Genomic DNA, 25,937 nt, shown 5'->3' with positions numbered 1-25,937 from the left:
ATGGAAGATCTATATTCCCGTGCTTGAGCTAAATGGGACGGCGAGCTACACTGGTGGCTGCTCCATAGCAGCCCATAAACTGGAGCGCATCTTGTGTGGCATTAGCCAGGAAGGCTAATTAATTACTTAGAGAGCTTAATTAGTCCTCTATATAAAGTGGTCTGATCTCAATCTTTGTTATTTATTGTGTCTTCTATCCACAAGATAGACACTCTCACAAAGTAAGACGATACTGCTGAAGCCCTTAGAATTAAGGCCGAAGCTTCATGTGTGTATCAGACAATCTCTCTCTCTGTGGTCTCTCAAGGGAATGTCCCCATCTTTGGGCATTACAGCACTTGAGAGCAAAGTTGCCACACGGATGTCAACTAAAAGAACTTTCAGTTTTTCCATCACCTCATGTGGAAGTATGTAAAATCTTCGTGCTGTATTCCCTCCCTTTTTTCTCCTGTAGGGGAGATTTCCACTCTTCCTTCATTAGTTTGTTAATGGAATTATGAAAGGGTATTTCTCTGGTTGTTGGCTTGGGCTCTAGAAACATCGTTGCCCCTCTGGATAACAATAGCTGTTTCTCGGGTTGTGCTGGGTCACTTGCTAAGGAGGCAATTGCTTTAGACAATAAAGGTAAAAAATCTTCTTTGTTAAATAATCTATCAGATGAAGAGTCTTCTATAATCTCAATGTCTGCCCATTCCCCCTCTTCCCCTTCAGAGATGGACTCCTGGATTGAGATGACAGAAGAATCACTGTCATGGTGGGGTACAACCTTGGCTGTTTGGGATCTATTAGTGAGACCTGTGGCTGTAAAGCATGGGGGTCAGGTGAATCCCCCCTCTAGAACCTGCTGAAGAATGCTGATTATGGTTAGGGCTAGGTTGTTTTGATTTTGAACGTTTATTATTATTTTTACTCTTATATTTAGGATTAGGAAGGGGAGAGGAGGAAGACGCAGATGTGCATGAGTTTCTGGTATGCTTTGCAACATGGCTTGACCTCACAGTTTGTTTTTCTAATAAATGATCTGTCAAGTTATCCAGTACTGCCTTAGTGATTTGGGATAAAACTGACTTATCCAGTTGTGCCATATCAGTAACGGTGAGGACTCCTTATTCCCTGTCTGTATAATTGAAGGGTTGAAAGAGAAGATGTCTCTGCTTGCAGGATGAAATCAATGCCACTGCTTAAAATGGCCGCCTGTCTGACTTGGCAGGAAACCTCCACGGGGAAACCTCAGAACAGAAGCTTTCGATTTCACCCTGGCTGTTGGAGTGCCTGGCTTTTACAGCTCCATTCAGTCCTTCTCCTGTTCTGAGCCTGACTCAAGATCCAGCATGGGCTCCACTGTGCTGCGAAAGAGGGTAGCACAGTCCTTGAACACAGGCACCCTGACTCTTGCCTCTCCTGAGACCTGAAGTAAGTCCTCTCTGGCATTTGCAAGTCTCAGCAGGCAGCCAGAGCCAGTAAGTTGGTAATCTCTTGTCTGACCCTCCTGGATGTGGTCGACAAAGTTGTGCTTCTGGCGGGAGGTGAGGTAAATAAGCCGTCTGCTTATTTATTTCATTTCTTAATCGCCCATCTGGCCGGTCACCCGGCCACTCTGGGCAATGTACAATGGTACAATTTAAAACAGTAAAATTATACATTAAAACATTATTTAAAAATACACAATGCTTATACATTGATGGTTTCCTATTGACTCTCCTATGAGTCAATAAATTGGTTTTCTTCACCAGGGGAGCCATGAAGAGAGCGATAGGTAAATGGCACAGAAACAAGAAAAGACGGCAGAAGAATTAAAAAAACAATTTTTAAAGGAGACTGAAGATACTAAGAAAAACGGTAAGAAAAAATAAAGTATAGGCTTGAGATAGGAGGAGATGAGAACTAACTCTGTCCTGGGTGAAAAGCAGGAACAAACTGACAAGGAAGAGCCTCGGACCAATGGAGTACTCAAAACTCAGTCATGTGGGTCCCTGCTTTGCCTGGGCGATAGGGTGAAATAACCATTGTGGGATGCCTTCCTCACACCAACCTGGAGAATTACTCTCCTAAACAGTGCAGAAAAAGATGCTGAGAATCTTGGCCTACTTCCTCTTCCCATCAGGCTTTTCACTAATCTCCAGAGGTTCCCATTAATTTGGCTCCACTTTAGCTCTGCCTTTGATTTAGCTCCTGCCTCATTTCTATGGGCCATATAACCTGGAGTGACATTTCTAAGGAAGTGCATCCACAGGCATGGCTTGAGAGAATTTCTGAAAGACTAAATATGGTGGTAAGAGTAACCTGGGATCACAAGCTATTGACAGGCCTTAGGGCTGTTAAAGTTGGCTCCGTGACCATATCACCATATTGATCCCAGTAGAATCCAATTCCACCACTTAAAGGGCTCCATAAAGCCATTTATTCCAAGGTGAATGCTGCTGCTATCAAGGTTGAGCAAGGAGGATTTTTCCTGTGTTAATACTTCTCTGTGCATTCTGGGAGAAGGAATAGAGGTTTCTCTTCTGCTCCATTCCATTATTGCCATATTGGGGAGTGGGGACACACAAGTACAAGCATAAATATGTGCACACAACTATTTACTTTTGGGATTGCCCATTGGCAAGCTTAAAAGCTGTAATGGGCCCAGAGATCAAACACATCCCCCTCAGCTAATTTATAAGGCATATACATAGTGTTGTCCCCCAACTCAATATGAGGGGCTCACAAAACGTAGCACTATTCCTTCCTGCTAATTCAAGTGGTTTAAATACAAGTGATTGTAATACTCCTAATTGCTCTACCATAATGTTTATTGCACACAGAAAAGATAGAGAGGCGGAGCATAAGAAAATGAAGTAGAGGAAACTGATTAAAATACCTGGTTTTCAATGTATGGAAATTGCCTGTTAGAATCTTTCTGTGTGGCTCTGTTGCCCAGAACACCTCCAAAAGTACCAGAACCTTGGGAGGATTTCGCAGCTAAAACAAAAACATACCATCAAATTCAATTTTATTTTTAAAATTCATATATTTACTGCAATTTGATTTTTTCTCCTGTAGCAGTAGAATCACTTAATGAAAACACACGCATAAAAGGCTTTTGTTTAAAAAAACTGCTTATTTTTTAAACAAGTACTGAGGTCAGCTCTAAGTATTCCCTCTCGACACAACCTACAGTTAAAACTAACTTTATTTTGTACTAACCTGCATGAGTCCTATTTTGAATGGCCTCCAGATATAGTTTCATTTCATCTGCATCTTTGGAGGGTATTTTATCCACAGTCAGGAAACTAGTATCCTTTAGTGATATCATCAAGCAACACAATTTCCCTTTACTTGGTCGCACAAGAACATTTTTAATATTATGGTTTAGCTAGAAAGAAAATAAAAGCGATTTTGGTGGCTAGTTTAAAAAGAGTTAAATCTTCAAGGAGCTTTTCCTCACAATGATACTTTAAAAAGCATTTAAATATGCTCTCCACTGATGTAGACTGTCTATTCATTTGAGTCCACGCATGTCCAAGTATAAGCTCTAACCACACTGTAACATTATGCAGTCTCATCACAATGGGGAGGGCTTCTGCTGAAGTGGACGAACCATCACTGGCAAATTGATCAACACCTACATTTGTTATATATAATATAGCAACATAAGATTACATTCCTATTCTTCAGTCAAGACATGCTATCCCACCCCAAAACTTCAGTTCCTACTTAGCCCTTTTAAAAAAACAAATTACCTAGGCTCATGTTTCTGTATTATTGCTGCATTTGTGCAAAGTGAGTACAGAATTGAGAATACTGATTATAATAAAGGACCACCAATGGAACATTTTTAGTTTCTATCTATTAAATACTTCCAAACCACAATACATCCTCTTTAAGCCTGTAGAATTACTTCCCAAAGAAAGCAGAACACAAAACAGCTGGATGTCTTTCTGGACTAGACTGGGTATACGTCGTTAGATAAAAGTAAAGGAAATGCTGTGCACCAGCAGACAGACAGCTGAGCAGCGCAATCCTATGCACGTTTACTCACAAGTAAATCCCACTGTGTCCAATAGGGCTTACTCCCAAGTAAATGTGCATAGGACTGTAGTCTTGGATACAAAATTCTCATGTTTTGACAATATGAGTAGCAGCTTATCATGGGAATAGTGCATACAGCGGTATGGGATCCTACAATGAACCCTCAATAAGAATTTTCAACACTACAACTAGGAAAAATTCAGTTAGATACTATGATTAAATATTGATCATCCATGCCGTCAGTCAGAGCAGCACCCCAATACTTAACATATCCAACTTTTATTTTCTACCAAGGTCTAAAGCTATTCATATCTTCCTTGCTGTATAAGTTTGCTGAACAGTCCACACCTGAATAATTCACAGTACAGTACAGAACAGTGTTCTGGAAAGGAGAAATAAGAATGAGTCTCTGAGGAAAGTTCAAGTGCCAGCTAAATGGGCATGGAAAAGACAATTGTTCATAGAGACACAATTCATGAGTTACTAGAACAAAAAGCCTTTGAATTCTGAGGTACCTGAAATATCTTTGGAATTCCTCCAGCATTGTAGTGAACCGCCAGAGTCACTTTGCTATCCTTATCCACAATTTCAAATGACCCTTCTTTCCATTTTGTAGTCCCAGTGTGTATACTGCGCATGCGAATAGACCCCCATAGTTTCAGCGGAGTCATGTTTCATACGAATTATTTTTGAAAATAATGAAATTTGCTTTTAAACACAAAGCCTGTTTTTTAAAAAGAAAAGTATAAAGTTAGGAGCTATGCTATAAACATCAGCTTCAACCCTAAGCAATCATTTTAAATCAAAGAACTTGTACATTTTCTTTCTGATATATGAATATATGCATCACAAGGTTACCTTAAAACTGTTCAATGGGTTCTATCCAATTGTGTCTTTCTGCTAGTAAACTGGACACCACTGATGTAATGGATTCTCCCTCCCCCCTGTGCTCCCCAGATCTGCTCTAGGGGGTTGGTGGACCTTCTAGGGCAGATTTGAGGGACATGGGTGGTTGCAGATGGGATGGGAGGACCACATACACCCAGTGTTACTTATCTCTAAAAAGGTGCAAAGGAGGTAATACACATCACAAATCTAATAAAGGACCGACTGAAACTGAGGCACTTTGAATGTATCACCCAAATTTTAGCCATGGTAGAATTTGATGTGATGGGCAAAAGAGCCAACATTTTTCTCAGAAACTCTTACAATTTTAAAATTAATTACGCAAAATCCTACTTGAATTCATTTGTTTTATAAATAGAAATTAGTTTTGATGAAGTCCATGAAGTTATTCATTCCTTCTCTCCCATCCCAAGCACTGTATGTTGCTATTAATCTTAAATTCGAGACTATATAGCACAGGGGACGCCATCTCCTTCCCACACATTACAGACAGCTCAGTAACCCCAAATACTGTAATAATGCCCATAGGCTCCAAACATTACACTTTTTAGAGAACTACTACTTACACAGACTCGAACAGAAATCAATTAAAATAACTTCTAAAACCGATGTTACATATATAATGGGGATGCTAGCTGTATTTCAATGAAATTACTAATCTGTCTTAATGGAATTTTAGGGAGCAATCCTATCTAGACAGGCCTCCAAGGTGACCGCCTATCCAAAGCAGGGCAGGAGAAGCATGGAGGGGGTCGTTCTCTCCATGCTTCTCCTGCCCTGCTTTTTCAGCTAGACAGCTGATTGCAGCTGTTAGCCGTGGGGAGGACGGAGAGGGGAAGGAGGCTGTTGCATGACACATAGGTTTTGTACAGGCAGTTATGATATCCCCGCCCTGGAACGCCCCCAGCCACACCTCTTTCCGGAAGCTCCATGCTCCTCGTGCGAGCGCAGAGGACAGGACTGTTCCGCACTGCCTCCAAGGCAGCACGGAAGTCAGGGAGGTCAGTTCCTGGAAAACAACATATCTTATGGCTGTCTAGCCACTGTCTAGCAACCATAGGATTGCTCCCTTATTCTGTTATGTTACTTTACTATGGTGTTTAAACTGGGGTGGACTGTAAATCTACATAAATAAAACAATGCCAGGGCAGGAAAACTATTTCTAGCAATCAGTCGTCTCATGATGGGCAGAAAAACCACCAGGCGTTTTCAGGCACTTAACAAAGTAGGCAAGAGCCCACTTCATCATAGACATGAAGGGAAAAGGGAAATTGCTGCAGCTGGGTAAGTAAATACATACGCACATGAATATAGAGAGGGTAGAAAGAATTATTTTTCAAGGTGAAATTAAGGGTGCAATTCTATATACCAGGGGTGAGATCTTTGATGGCAACTCCCATCATCAGCCCCAGCCAGCATGGCAAATGCCATAGTCCAGTATCTGGAGGGCCACAGGTTGCCCATATGTGCCATAAATACTAGGAGCAGGTCTCATTGATTTACTGGGGCTTACTTCTGAGCCGTCATACACAGAATTGCACTGTAAAAAATGAACACACTGGGCAGTTTTCAATTATGCTGTCCTAGCATGAGGAACCTCTAGAGTAACGCCAATGGTGTTAGCTGGCATGACAGGATTACCTGGAAAACCTGTCATGCCTGGTAACACTATTGGTGTTGCATTTAGAGGTCCCTTATGCTAGTGGAATGTAATTTACATTACCAGTAGTGTTTGATCAGATACCGCCCAGATTAAAAGCAAATTGATCATATATGAGTAAAGCAGAGTAGTGGAAAAGTGACAAAATCCTTAAATTCAAGCGGCATTTCTCTTGATACTTTAAGGGTGCAATCCTATGCTATTTGATAAGGCCATTATAGGACATGTTTCTGACTTTAATATTTGACCACAAGTCATAATTGCTTATTTAATCTGGTCAATGAAACTACATCCAAGAAGTGCCTATACTTAACATCCTCCAAAAAAACATTTGAAGAGTCTGGAACCAACCACAATGTTCTAGTGTCTACATTTGAAGTGTTATTAATGTATAAAAAGTGTTCCCTCCCAAGTCTATCCTATTTATGCTAATTTCCCAGAAGGCAATGAAAAACTTATCTATGGGGATGTTTCATGAAATGCTATGAAATGAACTATGATTCCCAAACATTCTTACTGGTTCAGCATGCCAAAATAATTTTGGTAAACATGTTTGAGTTTCATAGCCTCCAAATATTTTATATACCTAGAGCTTTAATACTAGCAAGACTTTGTTGACTTAAACTATTGCTCCTTAATTTTTAACAGACCAATCTTATATAGAGTTAGGTTCATTTGAGCCCACCAGTTTCAATGGTTTAGGTATGCCCTACTCTGCATAGGATTTGGCTACAAGAGTGTAGCACTCTGAATGATCTGGCCATACGCAGTTAAATACTTTTTTGCAGTCAGCTTTTACTCTTAAGAACCCAGACAAACCACTGGACAGAGAAAGCAGATACCCAGATCACTACATCTCCTATGAAATAAATTAAGAAAAATGTGTTTTAAACAGAACAGCATTCCAGTCTACATTTTAACAAATACAAAAGAAGCTGAAATTTTCAGCTAGATACATTTCTAGGAAATAGGGACCACTAGTCCCACATAGATCGCAAACTACAAAGGTTTAAAGCAAACCATGTGCCTGTAAGGACATCAGTTCTGCAGGGTGGATTTTCAACACATGCACTACCACTGCAAAGGCATGAGTTCAAAGGGAGAGATAGGAATACTATCTGGCATGAAGGGGATGGAGAAGCCCTAATACAGATCTGTGTCCATCCTTACTATTCCTTCACCAAACTCTCTCGCCAGTTCTGTTGCATTTGTTAACGTTTTATTGTGAAACCAGCAGGGACCCAGTCTTCTTGAGACTGTACAGCACCTAATATATTGACTTGATATAAAAGTCAAATGTGGGAAGTGCCTGCTAGGCTGCTGCAAGCAAACGTCTAACTGGCGAAAGTTAAAACCATAGAGCCCAACAACACATTCCCACACATGTTTACTCAGAAGCCCCACTGTGCTCAAAGGGGCTTACTCCACAGTGTGTTTAGGATTCCAGTCTAAATATCGGACAACAGATGGGTGCAATCTCTTCCCAAAAGAAGAACATATTGTTAAGAGCACAAAGCAACTAGTTGAAAGGGAGGCACTAGCTATCAGAATTACCACCTTTTATGCTGGTCCTAGTCCTGTGTGTTTTGGAGCAGCCTAGCAGCACACACAGAGATTACCGGGCAAGAAGCCGCATTTCCCACAGCTCCACCTGCATGCCAGGAAAAGCAGCTTCGCTAGCCTCATCTCTGCATGCCAGGCTACTGCTAAAGGGCGAGTAAGTTGGTAACTCTAGAGGCTGCTAAGCCTTTGAGGCATTTGGGGTGCGACTGGGAGGGAGATTAACCCGCGGGGAACGGGCCGAAGTTGGAGAAAAGACCCTGGGCAGGCTGAGTTTCAGGTGCAGTTCTGGAGCAGCCGCACAGGGTCTGAGGGAGTCGGTGGGCTAAGGGACCAGGCTGAGGTCAAGGGCGTGAGGTGACGGCTGAGCGTCCCCCCCCCCCGCCAAACACCACGGAGACCCACTACAATCTTCACATCCGCCACTCAACCACCACCCTTAACACTGCCTCCTCAGCCCACCCGGTCCCGTAGAGGAGCTCCCTCACAGAAAGTCAGTCAGTCACCCCTCCAACCCAGTCCCAAAAGCCATCACCACTGCCCGGCCACTCACTGATGATGGCGGCGGCTTTCCTTTTTACCTCCACCTTCTCCACAGACCGGTCGGGGGCTGACGTAGTCTCAGCGCTGCCCCTGCCGCCTTCTTCGCTCTATGTCCGTGGGTAGTCTGTCCTTTAGTCCCAGGACGCGCCGGCCTGGCCTGGCCTGGCCTGGCTTGACCGAATCCGGCCCGGCCTCCCTTTAGCTTAGTGAAAGGGCAGATGGCGGGAACCAGATCGGCCGCGCGACCGTCCGTCTGACGCAAACACGCACGTCGGGGGAAAAAAATGAAAAAAACAACCGCGCGAGGGGAGGGAAGAGGGAGATCCCTACGTCATCACGGCGACGGCCGGCTCGCTTTCTTCTTCGTAGGTATCTACAGCAAAGGAAGCAACTTTGCTCGAGACTGTAGTTAGCGCGCGAGGCCAAGTGACGACACTCGAACCTCCACGCACGCGCAGTTGGGAAGCGCTCGTTCGGGTTTTTTCCCCATTTGCTTTGAACTCTTTACGGCGCATGCGCCCACTCAGCCTCCTCGGGCCTACTGCTGATGCCCAGAGAGAGGTCAGAGGTCACGGCAGCGGCAGGAGCATCGACGGCGGCAGGGCCAGGAGGAGGAAGAGGTGGTGGCCTCTGCTCGGATGCATGATGGCGGCGGCTGAAGTAGAAGCGGCCTCCTGAGCTTTCGCAAAGAAGTTCCGACCATGCACAGTTTGGCGACGGCTGCGGTAAGGCCAGGCTGGGCCTGCGGCCGTCGCCATTTCCCGACTGGGGGCGAGGGGCCTGGCTGAGGAGCATGGGAGGCTCTCATCTCATTGGTCGACAAGACTAGGGGAGGGGGTAGAGAACGGAGCGGTGCTCTTTTCCCGCCAAATTGCCCTCCTTAAGAAACGGTCGTCCCTTGATGCGCACGCCTCCCCTCCCCACCCCGAGGCGGAGGCTGTCGCTTGTCGGGGGGGCAGCTGTCCGCGCGCTTCTTACTTAGAATGCGCTTGTATGGACCGGGCGTCGCTTGCGTGCATTTTGCATATACTAATCTATGCGGGCTCGCAATTGCCCCCGTTGCTTAATGCTAATACGTAAAAACGTGGCTTCGGTAACTGTTGGCTTAGGGAACAGGTTAAGAATTGGTGTTTGGTGTGTGTATGCGTTTTCAATTTGCATATGTAGATTTATGCAAACAAACTTGGGTCCAGTACATTTGATGACGTGGGCCCCCTTGATCACTCCCATTCAAGCACCTCTCAGCGAGGCGTTTAAACAAGTTCGTGCCGTCTTCTAGGATTTCATGTCTGGGTTAATGTGTCGCCATATGGTAGGGATTGCTTCTCCTTAAACTCTGTCTCTGCAGCTTAAGATTGCAGTCTTAAAATGTCATTGAGAGCTTAAAACTTCTGTGCTGATACTTGTTAACAAATTGTAATTTAAACAGCCGTGTGGGCCATAAGCACTATTTGTTACATGTTACCAGCAACTGGGGAAAGAAATGGAGCTATAAGTAAATAATTTAAGTAGAAAAAGTAATAGTAAAAGAGAAGATGGCCTAGGATGCAAGCACCCCCTTGTGGCATCTTCACAAAAACTGCAGTGGAAGGTACCCCTTCTAACCACAAGTAGGAGCTCAGCCCTCCTCCTTACTACTTCAATTAAACTGTCTTTGGATATATCATTTAATCTTCAGGGCTGGAATTAAGCAAGGATATGAACCACTGTTGTTCAAAGTATTACAAGCTGTTTAGGCTGCAAGTGCTCATGGTCCTAAAGTTTGTGGGTGGGTTGATAAGAGCCAAGTAGGGACAGGAAATCTAGGGAGTAATAGGAAACCATGTATGACTTCAGTGTTGAATAAAGATTGAATGAAATTCTGGAGATGGAGGGTGTGATGGTTTGGGTCATGGTGGGCTGAAGGCAGACTGAGATATACTGGTAGTCTTAAATGATTTGTAGTACATCAGCAAGGGTTTCTTGCACCCGATTCTTTAACAACAAAAAACTCTCTCTCCCCTCCCTTTAAATTAGGTGGCTGAAACCAAAACTTGGGGATAAACCCAGGAGTAGATCCCACAAGCCTAAAGTCTGCCCAACCCTGGTTTAGACAGAAGAAAGGGGAGCTTCAATGAGTGGTGCTATTCAGTGATACACTATCTAGATTCGTTGCTCACAAAATAGTGACTTAATGGGAATTATATTTCTAAGGTTGCAGGCAGCAGAGGAAAAGGTCTCTCCTCCTTCGTACGCAAAGGACTCCAGAAATGTAATGGCAAATCCTTTTCTTCCCCTACACAAGCTGTGCTAGGAATTAAAAGCACATCATATGAGACCACTATGTTCTTCAGTGATCTGCAATCTCTACTTATCAAGCAGGGGGCCTTATAATCGAAAGTAGCTTCCAGAGCACTGAAAAGGTTTCTTGCTGCTCTTAAATGCTTGATATTCCATGTATGATGAGCAAAAAGGGCGTGAAAAACTTCCATATGACCCTTGCTCAAAAAATGGACACGGAAATGGGGTTGAGGGGGAAAATCCAATGCACCTTCTCTATCTCCATCTGCTTTTTTCTAGGTTATTTATTTATTTATTATATTTATATCCCACCTTTTTCCCAATACTTGGACTCAAACTATTTGAGTTTGAGCACTCACTAAGTAGGCTGTGGATTGTATATTGTGATTTTATGTGCTGAAAGCCACCTTGTGAGGACTTGGCCCTAAAAGGCAGCCTAAAAATATATTTAATAAAAGTAGAGATTTGTAAACATCTTTACCCATCTTACTAGGTTGACCTAGTTTGTCTCCTCTGATGGGTAGAGCAATCCTAAGTGGATTTGGGGAGGAGCAAAGTGGAGAATCATCTGCCACTTCCAAAACCCTGCCAGCTCACTCCAGCCAGGATGGAAGCTGAAGGGGCAGGTGTTTTAGCCTGGCAGATGTTTATTTTTTGGAAACCCACCCCTGAAACCAGTGGGGAATTGGCTACAGCAGCTCCAATCTGAAGGTCCCTTGAGGGAATGGAGAATCCAAAGCCAGCCCCACAATACCCCAGTTTGGGACCTACCACCAGTGGTAGATCTGTACTTGCAGAGCTTTCCTTGAATGTAACCAGAGCTTCAGGGGCAGTGCCCCCCAGCCCCCTGCTGACAGAGCTCCTCTCTGCTGGCAGAGGGGCACTTCTGGCCCAGCATAACTCTCTCCAGCCAGCTGATCTGGAATGAACTGTCAGTTGTAAAACAAACCAACCCATTTTTTTGCCAATAAAATTCTCCAATAGTAAATATTCCATCAACTTTGGGTGGAACTAGATGGGACAAAGAATTTGGGGGCTGCTGTGGAAAATGGCAACCTTGTGTCAAGTTCCACATGATCTGTGGTAAAGGCAAAGCATAGCTAACTTTGTCATATGTTTCTTTTCCCCTGCTCATTGGCAGTTATAGTATGGGGACAAGAAAGCACGTAGCATACTATCACATCATGTGTTTCCATTCTTATTACAAGAGAGATTGGAGAGAATATCACACAGGGTTGCTGTTTTTGGACACAGTCCCGTAGTTTGGTTTTTTGACAGCACACTTTGGTATAGCAAGGTATATGTGCTAGCTCCACTGATCAGGAATAGTCCTGTTTGATGTAATGCTTAGGCATTTTCTTATTTGTGTTACACTTAGTAAAGCTTTGGGTGAATCTGCTATCTCATACAGTGAGCAGCTTAGTTGCTCAGGTTTAGACAGTAATTGATGCATTCATTTTTATTAAGTTCACATTGGAAGTTCTTGAACTGTGGATATTTAATGGACACTGTAAGTGTACTGATACAGCGCAGCTTTTACCACTGGAAAAATGATTAAAAATAAACTTTCCATTTACCCAGAAAGATAATTATGAAAAGAAGCCTCTTGACAGTAGCTATAAAAGCAATTTCCTTAGCAAAGTACCTTCTCATGTTTTAAGGCCAAGTGAAATCGTAGGTGATAGTTTGTAACTAGAAATGTCTAGCTTACAAAGGCAATACTGCGAATAAGAGTAGTAGTTACTCTGGAAAAGGGTTTCCTTCTTTTTTTAAAGGTGGTTGTCTGTATTTCTAAAAGTGATGGAAAAAATGGCCATGACTTCTGCTATTTCCCTTATCTTACCTTAGCCCACCACTTCCCAGATGCTGGTGCTCAAGTAAAGTAGATTTTCGGACGCTAATCTTCTTGGTGTATAGTTAGACCCTGAGATGTTCTCAGTCTTGCTTCTCTGTGCCCTTTTCTCTGTTCTGAGTTTGTGAGACTCTTGGGAGTTTTTTGACTGGGAGCCAGCTAATGAGCATGTTGTGTGTATAAGCCACTGTAAACATAGGTCTGTTTGTTTTTTAAACAGCATGTAAATAAACCTCATAATTAGTTTTCTGGGTGAGGATTATTGGGCTCCAGTACAGCAATAGTCCCCAAGCAGAGGCCTGCTAAAGCACAGCCCCAAAACAGGAGGAGTATGTTGGCTAGCTAGGAATTCAGCACTGAGGCTTTCTTTCACTGTGATTCAGCACTGGAGTAGTGTGCAAAGGCTCTGGACGACTGCTCACCATTGAATGTGGTGACTGAAGTAGTTTCTTCAGTGGTCATTTTTCATTCCCCTACAGCAGCTTTTCCCAGCCTGGTGCCCTCCATATGTTTTGGACTACAACTTCCCTCATCCCTGACCATTGGCCATACTGGCTGGGGCTCTCTTCTACAGTGTGAAACAGGTTTGCTTTAATCTGACTCCTAACCTGCTCCAGCTTCCCCCAGTTTTTTCTAATTTTGGACTGCTGCCATCCACCAACCATTAACTAAGATCCTATTAATCTTTGAGTGAAGCAGAAGTTAGCTCCCACCTAAGAAACAGAGGCTATTCTATCAGGTGATGAGGCAAGAGTGGGCTACCCAAGCAGGATACAAGAACTATGACTGGACTCTGGTACTGAGCCTATACAGATAATGAAACTTATTTGAGTCTGGGAACAGGTTGGTCCTGACTTCACCCCAGGGTAAGCTCAGTTATTTGTATCATATCAAGCGGCAATAGAATTTTTTTATTTGCCACACACATCGACTGTGGCTGTATGGTAGGTAGAATGTTTGTCGGTATGTGCTCACTATAGCTATGCACTCAGACCTATCATTGGGCAGCTGAATTAAGCCCTGTTGGAAGCTTCAAGTTTACCAGCTATGATATATTCCCACACCCAGTGCTGCCACTGTGTCTATATTAAGGCTGTAATCCCATCCATATTTACCTGGGATAAGTATTGTTGATCATTTTTAATTGTTTTTGTATGTACATTTTTAATACTATGTTTTATGTTGTATTTTTAAGGTTTTAATCTTTTGTAAACCACGTAGAGAACTTTGGTTATTGGGTGATATAGAAATGTAATATAATAATAATACCAATAATATCACCTAAAACCAAGTCCTGTTAAAGTAAGTGAGACTTCATCCCACCCATGTTTACTTGGAAATGTAAATGTTGCTGCTCGCCCTTGAAGTTTTATATAAAGCACTATTAATTGCTTACAGGTTATCATTCTGGTTTTACTGTGACCTTTTAAAATATCTCTCTCATTTCGAAGCCTGTGCCAACGGCACTGGCTCAGGTTGACCGAGAGAAGATCTATCAGTGGATTAATGAACTTTCCAGCCCTGAGACTCGTGAGAATGCACTGCTGGAATTGAGTAAAAAGCGAGAGTCTGTCCCTGATCTTGCCCCAATGCTATGGCACTCCTTTGGCACAATCGCAGCTCTCTTGCAGGTAAGTAGAATGTCTCTTCTGACTGAAATAACCTGACAGGCTGTCTGATGAACAATTTATTTAGCACCTGTCTGAATGTCTAAGTTACTCACAGCTCAATCCTATACATGTCTACTCAGAAATAAATCCCACTGAAGTCAATTGGACTTACTCCCAGGTAAGGGTGTATAGGTTTGCAGCTTCAGGAGCTCGATTTTTGTCTCCTGGCCCAATAAAAAGTACATATACCAACAGCACTTGAAGGTAGAAATGAAGAACTTGGTCCATTCTAATCATGCATATCACCCACTTAAAAATTGGGGTCGTAGTAAATGTTTGGGGCATCTGCATTGTAGTTCAACTATTCCATTCCTTCAGCTTGGCTGGCTGTGTGCAGTTAGTGTGTGGGCAGAAATTCTATCAAAGTGAGACATGAATCTGTCATAAGTAATTAGTGGGAGGATTTGACAACTCTTGAGTATTGGACTGCTGAAGTGTGGAAGCATTTTCACACAAACATTTCCTATTTTCTCTTTTCTGTAGGAGATTGTAAATATCTACCCATCTATAAATCCTCCAACTTTGACAGCTCATCAGTCCAACAGAGTCTGCAATGCTCTGGCACTTCTGCAGTGTGTTGCATCACATCCAGAAACCAGGTTTTTATGCTTTGTATATTGTTTCTCTCGAAAAGCATAACTTATTTTGCTAGTGGGGTTTATAACCAGACAGGAGAAAAGGGAGTGCCATCAAGCCTCTTACCTGCAGTCATTTGCATGCTGTTAGCAGTACAAATAACAAATCAAGAACATGCTTCAGAACTGCATGTTCAATAGCCCCCATCCAGAGAGTTGACCCAATCCATGTCCATATGTGCCAATTATACTTCAGCATTCATATTATCTGAAAATATATCTGTCTTCTAATTCAGGTTCCACTTCAAAAGGCACTGGCCACAGTGCAGATAACTGCCCAAGTTGAGACTCAGTGTGGTGTAGTGGTTAGAGTGTTGGACTGGGTTCTAGTCCCCACTTGTTTGTGAAGCTCACTAGGTGACTTTGGGCCAGTCACTGATTCTCAGCCTAACCTACCTCACAGGGTTGTTGTGAGGATAAAATGGAGAAGAGGAGGACTACATAAGCTGCCTTGGGTTCCTTGCAAGAGGAAAAAAGGTGGGATATAAACATAATAATAATAATAATAATAATAACAACAACAACAACAAACAAAAACAAACTACTTCCAGGCACCCAGTGGAACTTTTGATTTCTTAATCAGCAGATGCTTATCCTGCATGGCAAGCCACACTAGACATTTGGGTGAGCTTTAAACGTAGTTTAGAATACGTTTGTGCTGTTTTTCAAAGAAAAACTTCCGCTGGGCTTGTCCGTAAGAGCAATCAGGTTGGTGATTATTTTACACTGCCTAGGATATGTTTTAGGGCCTTGGGCTGACTCGATAAATAAGGCAGTCAAGCTGCCAGTCCTACTGGTCAATTAAAGTGTCAGGAGAAAAACTAGTTTTACAGGCATATTTTCTCATATAATTGCTCTTCCTGGAGGTGAGGTCTCATAGGAATGTAGATTGCTGGGAAGATGAGAGAACGCAACTGAGTTTCCTAGCCTCCACAAAATAATTATGTGTGGGCTGTTTCCCAAATGATACTTTATAGCAGCCTTCCCCAACCTGGTACCCTCCATATGTACTGATCTGGCCAGCATGGCCATTGGCTGAGGATGATGGGAGTTGTAGTCTGCTGCTCTTTAGTATGTGTGGGGAATCTTTTTGAGCCCCAGGGCCACACTCACTCATTGTTACTTTCCGGGGGGCTGCATGTTAGTGGTGGGTAAGGCCAAAGCAAAAAGTGAATGCGGGCCGCCCCCTCACCTATTCATACACACACTCTCTTTTGCGCGCACGATGTCTCTCTCTCTCTCTCTCTCTCTCACGCACGCACGCGTGCGCACCCCCCCTCCCTCCCCCCCTCCCTCCATTCTCTCACACACAAAGATCTCCCTCCACCCTAATGTGGCAATTAGGCTTGAAGAAAGCCTGTTGGAATCAGAGGCTTTTTTCTGAGGCCAGGAGGGCGGCACAAACTTTGCAATTGCAGCGGACAAAGGTTGTGACCCCCCTGTGCAATTAGGCTGGGGGCGGGGGAGCTTAAAGCTTCACTGTTGCATGAGGTTGAGGAGAGAAGGTCACAGACTGCAAGTGAAGTCTTCATGGGCCAGCAATTCCCTACCCAGGCTCTATAGCTCTGTGGCTAGCTTAAAACAAGGGTACTGCTAGTACTATTTATAGAACATATCGACCTGGTTCGCACGACGTGGCCAGCTCATTGTGGGTTATTTAACACAATGGGTTGCGGCATGTGCCATTTTCAATACGCAACCCATGATCGGAGCAATCGGGTTGTGCCATGTTGTGCAAACCCAGCCATCATGGGTTATTTGAGGGTTAAACAACCCTTGCATAACCCTTGATTACCAATCAGTGTTTACAGCACTTTACCAGTTACAGTAAACAAAAAAGACATCCCTGCCAGAAGGAGCATGCAGTCTAAACTTCCATCAGGAGTGGATGGGAGAAGAGCGAGTAACAAAACGGCCTGTCAGGGGGAGAGGAATTGGAGAGATAAGTGAACAAGAGATTATAATTGTGAGCAAATGCAATGATACATGCCTAGTTTGTTCATTTTGGTTAGGTTGAGGACTGCGGGATTAAGCCAAAACAATTATGTGGTGAAAGGATTTGAAAGAAGAGGAAATTGACATCAAATAGAAGTTCTGGGAGGGAGTTCCCACCATAAGAAGAATGGGTGGAGCTGTTTAAGAGAGCAGAAATAATGATCACTGCTTGCATATGTCAGATAAGCAACTCAGAATAGAGAGCTGGGGTCTGTGAGAGCTGGGTTAGAAGAATTAATGTAAATGCAACAAGCAGAGAAGTTGTGGTTCTAGACAAGGAATATGCCAGTCAATAAGAATGTGTGACCACCTCCCCACCTATTGGGGAGATTTTTTGTCTGATGCTGTCCATGGCCTGATACTTTGTGATATTCCCCCTGTATTACTCTGAAGTCATCATAGGTACTTGCTGTCTTAATGTGTTGAGTGTTAATGTCTGCATAGATGTTTAACACCTCTAGGCTGTTACATTAGCAGATTGTGCATCTTCAGTGTTTGCTTGTTTGCCAAATGCTTTTTTTTCCCCTTTGTCTAGGTCAGCCTTCCTTGCTGCTCACATCCCTCTCTTCTTATATCCCTTCTTGCACACTGTCAGTAAGACTCGTCCCTTTGAATACCTGCGACTCACAAGTCTTGGAGTAATTGGTAAGCATCTACTCTAATGCTAGGAATGGTAAGGTCTCACTTTTGAGAAATGGGGGGTAGTTTGGGTTCATCAGTTAATAGGACAGAAAAGGGCATTGTCTTGATCAGGTACGAGTTCTCTGCAACTTGGGCCATGTGTTGTTAAAAAAAAAAAAGGGAATTTTAACATTGCAAAGATATATGAGATTATGTAACACTATCAGTGCTAGAAAGAACTTCCAAGTAGTGGTTCTATATTGGTTTTTAGCTGCAGGGCTTCTGGGAATGATATATGACAAGAGTAACAAATTGGTCATTAATTAAACATGTCATTAAGAGTGACTGAAGCTAGTCACATGTTTCTGTTCCGTTGCTAAGCTTCATATTCCTTCCAACTTGACCCAAGGTTTATTTTTCAAATTAATAAGAGCAAAATGGAAGTGATAAGAGTTGGCGATCCTGGCACACTGAAGGAGTTGCAATTAAGGATTATTATGTGAGCCTTACAAATCCAGTATGCAACTTAAACATGCTTATCATGGCCACAAGTTGTATATGATAAGGTGTAATTTTAAAAGTCTACTTAATATGCCACCTGAGGTCTTCCATAGCGCTTAAGGACCATGTAACTATCCATGCATTTGTAATGTCAAGGACTGATTATTGTAATGTACTTTTTGCTGGATTACCCTTGAAGACTGGTGCAAAATGCAGCAGGTGGCCTTTTATTATAAGGATAAGGAAGTAGAACATATCCAGCCAATGCAGAAGCAGCTGCACTGGTTCCTAACTAGCTTCCAGGCCCAGTTCATTGACCCAAGCCATCAAAGCCTTTACAGATCCTGTATACATTAGGGAACACTGCTCTTTTTATGTTGTTTCTTTTCTTTTGAAAAATTTGCTGTAATGGTTTGTAGGAGGTTCTTTTCAAAGGTGATTGAAGACAGTGCTGAATCCTTAACATCTTTCTAGAGTGGTTAGTAAATTAACGGGTTAAAAAAAGCTCAGTATCTTACGTTCTATACCTTGGAATATACACCCTTCGTATTGTTAATTGGCAAAGGGAAGGAATCATGCAGAAAGGAGGAAAGGGTTAAAAGGCTACTGTTTCTGTAAATACGATCCATTTGTATTTGCTCCTCAATTCTTGGGAGCTCACTCCTGCACTTACCTAGTCAGTTCCATTTCTTCTCCAGACTCTTCTGTACAGAAAGGTTGACTCATTGAACAAAACTTTAGTGGGAAGATTACTATTCATCTATGTTAATGCTGCCTTCTGCCTAGACAAGGCCATGGCCATTTATTTGCACTTGAAAAAATATTTGGGTATAATTGCACTGTTCTATCACCCCTTTTATTATGAAGTTCTCATTTACTGCTTTTCTGTTAGGTCTGGTTGATTCTTCTACTTCTGTTAGGTCTTTGCCAAGTTATATGCAGCTATTCTCAGTTGTTTTTGCTTGTGTTTTTAAAGGGGCCCTAGTGAAGACAGATGAGCAAGAAGTAATCAACTTCTTACTGACAACGGAAATTATCCCTTTGTGCTTACGCATCATGGAGTCTGGCAGTGAACTTTCCAAAACGGTATTGCTTTTAGTATAATGAAGTGCTTGTAGCTTCTTGGCTGCCTTCTCTTTCTTTCCAGTGCATTATGTTCCTGCGTGCAGCAGACCTGTTCTCCATCCAAAGTTAGCTGGCTGTGCCTCTCTGGGGAGTGATTGCAGATGTACCTGCTTCAAATTGTCATGATTCACTGCCTCCTTTCAACACTTTTTTAAAAGAAAAGTGAGATAATGGATGCCCATTTCCTTTTTGTACCATTTCTCATCCAGGATGCTTTTACGTTCATTTTTGCCACCACACCTGAATGCTGTACAATTCATAAACCAAATTATTCTCCCAGCACCAAGTTATTTATTCGTGTATTTATTTGTGATATTTATATCCCTCTATAATAAAATATCTAAGCAGTTTGCACGCACACACACACACACACATATATATCACATTTAAAATACAATATTAAAAACACAACATTAAAAACAATTCCAGTTTGAAAAAGGAGCAATTGTTTTTTTGGGTGGAATCCCATTATAAGTTATGTGAGAAACCTGCAGATTGTGGACATCTGCCATGACTCACCCCTATGTAAGTTTAGGCCTAGATGCACTTTAGGCATTTGTCACCCTTTTTTAGGTTATTAAGTTTGTCTAGTGGGTGTCCTGCCGCCATTTGCACAACTGAAGTTGGTTTCCTCCTCCTATCAACCTGACCAATTATGCCTTAGTTGCTGCTTTTCTCTGGAACCAGGGCAGATAGTTGCAGTAGCTCTTGCTGCTCTTGTCACTTTGTTCTATGAGGTTTGTATTTGGTTTCTTGGTGGCCAAAGTTGTTTCTCCAAGGTGTAAATCAGGTGCAGAACCGTTTTACGGTGGGGAGGGAATTTGCCCCCCATGGGCTGGGTAACATCAGTGGGCATGGGCATGGCCACTGCTGTCATCATCCCACCCATCTTGCCTTTTTCTGTGCTGGGAGAGGCATGGAGTTCCCTGCCTCAGCATGGAGAAAGTTACTTGGACGCTGCTGGGAGAAGCAGGTGCTCTCCCAGTGCCATTTGAGTCCCTGGTTTCATTCAGTGTGCACTGTCGTGATGGGGGCAGCACACACCATGTGAAAGGAGTTGGCCAATGCTGGGAACAATATCTACTCCTCCCAGTATCAGCTGAGTTCCCTGCCACTCTGCCATTTTCAGAATGGAGATAATGGGGGATTCCTCCAGGGGGCGTGGCGGCAAAGCCTTGCCCTCTGAACAAACCTGAGGAGACTCCGCGGATTTAAATGTTCTCTTAACAATTCCTTTATCCATCTGGCTTTATTCTGAGTTTTGGTAATGTGATCAGGAGGTAGAGGCTCGCCCCAACCCTGTGCAACTCAAAAAATTACACAACCATATCCTCTTCTGTCTTTCAGGTTGCTACTTTTATTCTACAGAAGATCCTACTGGATGATACGGGACTGGCATACATCTGTCAGACTTACGAACGATTTTCTCATGTTGCAATGATATTGGTAGGCTTTTCTGTTTGCAAAGGACTTGGTAGCTCACCATAGTTTAAGGGGGAACTAAAAGGTCTTTAGAGCAAGATGTAGTGAGTGTAGATTGGATCATTGTAGTAGAAACACCTAATTGTACAACAAGGGCAGGTTCGTTTAACTCCTAATCTCAAAGAACAAGTGTGTGGCAGAATATTGCAAAGCAACACCATGGTGTCTCTGAGGCCTGAGGAGCAGATCACAGCTATGCTGACATTGTTTCATGGGGTTACCTGTATTGGAGACATGCTCTGCTTTCCAGCTAGTCTCTTCCTTTTTAGAAGTTCGTGCTCCAGCTGCTGCTAAGATAATAAAAGCCTATATTTTAAACATCACGGATAAAGCTTGCATGACCAGACGTTGTTAGAGAAGGGCAACAATTCAAGAAATTTAGAAGCATGTTCAAATAACACTGGATGCATACTACTCATGCTTTCTTTTGAAGTTTTTCATGCAGCAACTCCCACTGCCAGCAAGGCAAATTATTGTTTGGTTTAAAATTGCTCACCTCTTCACTTGTTAGATCTGCTGCTCTGAAATCTTCAAAGGAAGCCCCAGCTGTGTATGCAGTTCTTAGCAGCACAAGCATATTACAGCTGCTTTGGATTGCTAGCTGCAATTTTTCAGTAATAGGCATTACATTGTTTTGGTGTCCAGTTGGATTATATCCTTTTTTCCGTGTGCTCATAAGTGCTATTTAATAAAGTCATTGCAGTATAAAAGGGGTTGGGGTGGGAAGATAATAATTACAGGAAGCCAGATTCCAGCTGAACATCAGGAAAAACTTCCTGACTGTTAGAGCAATACGACAATGGAACCAATTACCTAGGGAGGTGGTGGGCTCTCCCACACTGGAGGCATTCAAGATGAAGCTGGACAGCCACTTGTCAGGGAAGCTTTGACTTGGATTCCTGCATTGAGCAGGCGGCTGGACTTGATGGTCTTATAGGGCCCTTCCAACCCTACTATTCTATGGTTCTATGATTCTATGCTATTTACTGGCTTTGTTCTTAATATGCCAGTTGTGGACAGTTCAGGTTCATGGCTCTCTTTAGAATCATGTGCTGAATAATTAAGTATTGGGTTTTGGCATAGTAAGTTGTGGTAAAGAGCTTGCTTGCTGTGTCAAAATAATAATAATCCCTTTGTGTCTTGCAATCTTTTCTCCCAACCCCTCGGGAGGCAAGGCAATGTTCTTGGTCCTTGTTTACAAAAAGGAGAGCTCGTGTCCTGGGAAACTAATAGATTCCACTCTTCCGGATTCTGAACTGGGCCCCAATTGCTAGGTCACTTTTTCTGTTTCCCATATTAACTTAGACCACTGTGGCAAGAGCAGCAGTCTGAGAAGTCAGGCTCATACCTCTGCTTGTGTTCTTACCACCATCTCATGGAAGCAATTCATAACCTTATCACTGGTATGTCTAGGAAGCTGCAAGTCTCTTGAAATTATTCTGTGTATATAGTGCAATCAGCGTACATGGTGCTTTGTGGAAGAAAATAAATAAAAGGCAGCTTGCTATCCCAAGAAGTTTACAGTCTAAATTAAACTGGGGAGCGGGTGGGGGACAGCAAGGATAATGAGGGATGAATGTCACCAAATGCAGTTACATGTGCTTGGGCTTCAACAAATTTCCTTGTTCCAGCTTCAGTTTTTGTTTTTAACATAGGGTAAAATGGTCCTGCAACTTTCCAAGGAGCCTTCTGCCAGGCTGCTGAAACATGTGGTCCGTTGTTACCTTCGCCTTTCTGATAATCCAAGGTAGACATCTTAGAAGTTTCTTGGGGTCCCTTGGCAGGGATGTGGGAGATGGGTGTTGCCCTGTGGAACTAGAAATAGTTGCATGTTGCAGTGCCAGGATGGGAATCCAGCTCTTTTTCCATCTCCAGAACAAATATCAAAACAGAATATGGTGGTGGTTCTCCCATCCCAATAAGTACTACCAGCTTAGGATCAAGCTGGGTTCTTCAGGCTACCTCACAGAGATTCTGGAGAATGAAGTATGTTCAAGTGAAATCTTATTCTTTAAGCAGTGACTTAGGGCTCATGTTTAGACAGAGAAACATCCTATGCATGTTTAGGCAGAGAAACATTCCCCTTGCTGGCTGGGGAACGCTGGGAGTTGTAGGCCTTTTCTCTGTCTAAACATGAATAGGATTGTGCCCTTAATATAGCATTGCCCTAGTGATACCACTGAGTCTCATCCCTTTCTTTCACACAGCTCAGGAGCATGAACTGACAGTACCGTTGAGAGAAAGTGTGTCCTTTTCTTCCCCCTCGCCCCAACACATCTGCATTTGTTTAGCCAGCCAGAAATAGTTTTCCTTGTGCACTTCACTTTTCTAGATTTCAATAAGAGTGGTAAACATTAGGCAAGTAATTAAGCTTCCTTTGTATGTCATCTTCTGATCCTCCAATGGATAGGGTGGAAAGGATAGGAGAGAGGATCCTAAGTAGGATAATAGAGCAGGGGTGGGGAGCTGCTTTGTCCCCAGGGAAGCCAGCAGCGGGTGGGGCCACTGCCAGCATGCGACTTTGCCCACCCTCCACCTTCCCCAGTCAGGAGGACACAGAGTGGGTGAAACTCTGACTGAGCCTGTGTCTGGAAGAGACTCCTCTGGGTGCTGGCTCAGTCACAGTCTGCTTTGCCCCGTCCACACCTTCTCCCATTGGCAAGGGTGCCAGGCAGAGCACTGAGCCCCCTTACTTTTAATCTCCCCTGTCATGACTGAGCTGATGGAGAGATGAAAGGTAAGGGAGCGTTGCCTGTGGAAGGGAGCATTGTTTCTCGGAAGGCCTCACAGGCTGGATTGGGGAACCACCACTGTTGATATAGAGGGTGTGGGGTGGTGGTCTCCTGTTTGTGTGGTGGCTCAGCCTCTGACCTGAAGGACAATCGTTGTAGCCTTATGTATTCAGGAGGGGGGCTTGCTCCCCTCTTGTCCATGTGAGTTTATTTGTTGGCCCCCCTCTTTCTTGTCTCCTGATGTAGGGCACGGGAAGCCCTCAGGCAGTGCCTTCCTGACCAGCTGAAAGACACCACCTTTGCCCAGGTTCTGAAAGATGACACAACCACCAAGCGTTGGCTGGCGCAGCTGGTCAAGAACCTGCAAGAAGGCCAAGTCACCGACCCCAGGGGCATCCCCCTTCCTCCGCAGTGACAGCCAAGGAGGTGGCAGAACCCAGGAGGAAACAGCTCAGGTTTACAGAGAGCCAGGAACCAATGACCTCTTCCAGATCCTGTCAGGCATGTGTGGGCAGCTCCTTGGACTGTCAATAGCCACCTAGACTGCAGGCCCTTTCTATAGCAACTTCTCACCATGCTTCTGAGGATTATGACACCAGCAAACACAGTTGGGACAGAGAAGCCCTTTTTTAGGGAGTGGGCTTTGTCGTGATGATCAATTGAGCACCAAGCTGGGCAGTGGTGCTGCTGACAGCATCTCTCCCTATCTGGTTCAGTGTGGCAGGCTTGGGAAGTGTTCCTCAGTTTCCTTGTTGTTCAGTGTTTACATGTAAGTTCAATAAAGGTTGGTCTGGTCATTTGACCCTCTTAGGAGTACCTTTTGAGCTGCATCTGGCTCTAAGCAGAGGAGACCTGTTTCCCTCTTCCTGACTGGGAATTGTGCTTTCATAAGAGGAACCCCCGATCCATTCTTTCTTATAGGTTCAGCCACTGTGGCTGGGCCCCTTAGAGTTTTAACTCTGGGGAGTAAGCGGGAGAACAGCAAGACAGTATATCCTCACCTTCATAAGGGGTTGTTCCTGATACGTCAGAAGGCAGCAATTTCCTGGACTGTGTTTCTTTGGCCATGCAGTAGAACAGTCCCTGCCTCTGTGACTATTTGAACCAGTGTCAAATGTTTCATGGATCCACCTCCACTAACTTCCTAGTCCGTAAGATCCAGAATGCCACTGAGACATTCCTTTAATATTCAACCTGTGCCAGGGGGGGAAAGGTTTGTATGGGCATCATGGCTTAGAACCAGCAAGCCATGTGGCCTTCCACTTTGTTGCAGCCAATGCCTCTGGTTAGTATAAGGTTAACCCTAGGGGTGAGCAAAACAGAGAGGGACCAAGAGCTATTTCAGGCAGCTGGGAAAGGCTGCAGGTATTTCAGCCTTGCTGGCTGGTGCTGGAAAGCATAACGGCTGCAAAATGCAAGGGCTCTCATGCTCTTTTTCTTCTACTTCTTCCCCTGCTACCAGGCTAAGTGCATCCAATTCATCCATTTGAACCTGCCCACGTTTGTTGGCGGCTGCCACAGCTGAGGAGCTATTAAGCAGTCTGCAAAGGCTGCCTATCCCCTGCCCTCTAAATGAAAGAAGCAAACAAAAAGAAGGGGAGGGAGTTTCAGGTGGGGAATCATCCAGGCTGTTTGTCAGTTGCACAACAAGACTGGGAGCAGGTGGCTTGTGGTCCCTTGCCAGATCCCTTGGCCTCAGCACCTGCTGCTGCTTGGGCAAGGACCTATTTTCCCTCCCCCCCCCCTTTTTCGTTGCTGATGGCTGGCCAGGCCACTCCAAGAGTGTCTTAACTCTTCTCTCTCTACGCGGACTGCTTTTGCTCTTACAGCGGCTCCCAGTTTTATAACAGCCTTGTTTTTCCATCCCTGCCTTGAGTGGACTTTACCAACTGCTTCTGTTTTGTAACTTGAATAAAAAATAAGCCAAATGAATCTGGATCCTCTTTGACTTAAAACAATGTCTTGGAAGGAGGGGGAGGGTTGCAATAGACATTACACTCACACAGAAGAATGTCCTCAGAAAACCGTTTACTATCAAGGGGCAATATTTCACTTTTCTCTCTAGATGAGAGAACAATTATGCTGCACCCCAGCAACGTTTAATTTTGAGAATCATGGTTCAAGGGTATAGCATATGTTTGTGTCCATGCTTCAGACCAATCTTTCACTCTGACAGTCGTGCCAGATTGGGCTACGTGCCATGGAGACACATTTCTTTGAAGCATGCAGGAGATGCTGGGTTGACTGAATTTATGTGGTGCCTAATGTCAGATGCTTCCAGATGACTTGGGTTATTTCAGATCCATAGATTTCCATTACATTGTTCACAGATGTGCCTAGATCTTGTATTTCTTTCTCTCTCTC

At 43.7% G+C, this 25,937-nt stretch overlaps 2 protein-coding genes across 12 annotated transcripts in view; one reads left to right on the top strand and one right to left on the bottom strand.

Moving 5' to 3' along the window:
- The window catches only part of USP37 (ubiquitin specific peptidase 37), a 65,924-nt gene extending 56,802 nt beyond the window's left edge, over positions 1 to 9,122 (bottom strand). For 6 of the 10 annotated variants that reach the window (XM_084805749.1, XM_084805773.1, XM_084805795.1 and 3 more), the window contains exons 1-4: positions 8,691 to 9,016; positions 4,527 to 4,735; positions 3,187 to 3,355; positions 2,861 to 2,961 (exon numbers count right to left, since the gene is read on the bottom strand). In XM_084805749.1, coding sequence (XP_084661875.1) covers positions 2,861 to 2,961; positions 3,187 to 3,355; positions 4,527 to 4,682 — 426 coding nt within the window. In that variant the 5' untranslated portion in view covers positions 4,683 to 4,735; positions 8,691 to 9,016. Of the gene's footprint in view, positions 1 to 2,860; positions 2,962 to 3,186; positions 3,356 to 4,526; positions 4,736 to 8,690 lie in introns of those variants that run through there. The other 4 variants (XM_084805756.1, XM_084805784.1, XM_084805764.1 and 1 more) reach the window with 3 other exon arrangements.
- Positions 9,123 to 9,236: 114 nt separating this feature from the next.
- On the top strand, positions 9,237 to 25,505 carry CNOT9 (CCR4-NOT transcription complex subunit 9). 2 transcript variants are annotated; one of them, XM_084805873.1, is made up of 9 exons: positions 9,237 to 9,405; positions 14,264 to 14,443; positions 14,966 to 15,081; positions 17,648 to 17,757; positions 19,211 to 19,320; positions 20,707 to 20,805; positions 22,497 to 22,588; positions 22,717 to 22,827; positions 23,820 to 25,505. In XM_084805873.1, the coding sequence occupies exons 1-9, from the start codon at positions 9,382 to 9,384 to the stop codon at positions 23,986 to 23,988; spliced, it is 1,011 nt and encodes a 336-aa protein (XP_084661999.1). In that variant the 5' UTR covers positions 9,237 to 9,381; the 3' UTR covers positions 23,989 to 25,505. The 2 variants fall into 2 exon arrangements, with proteins under 2 accessions (XP_084661999.1, XP_084662010.1); XM_084805884.1 differs by lacking the exon at positions 22,717 to 22,827.
- The last annotated feature ends 432 nt before the right edge of the window (positions 25,506 to 25,937 follow it).

The sequence above is a fragment of the Heloderma suspectum genome, chromosome 1 (genome assembly GCF_057233095.1).
Source record: "Heloderma suspectum isolate Gila_16-S chromosome 1, 16-S_ref, whole genome shotgun sequence".
In the NCBI taxonomy this organism is placed as follows: domain Eukaryota; kingdom Metazoa; phylum Chordata; class Lepidosauria; order Squamata; family Helodermatidae; genus Heloderma; species Heloderma suspectum.
Note: the sequence above shows the minus strand (reverse complement) of the source record. Positions and strands in the feature narration are given on the sequence as shown.

What these genes read in the sequence shown, in the direction of transcription:
- CNOT9 (XM_084805873.1), top strand. Translation starts at nt 9,382, where the DNA reads ATGCACAGTTTGGCGACGGCTGCG. An exon ending in ACAGTTTGGCGACGGCTGCG is followed by an intron (nt 9,406 to 14,263) that starts GTAAGGCCAGGC and finishes CTCATTTCGAAG; the next exon opens with CCTGTGCCAACGGCACTGGC. An exon ending in CGCCTTTCTGATAATCCAAG is followed by an intron (nt 22,589 to 22,716) that starts GTAGACATCTTA and finishes TTCCATCTCCAG; the next exon opens with AACAAATATCAAAACAGAAT.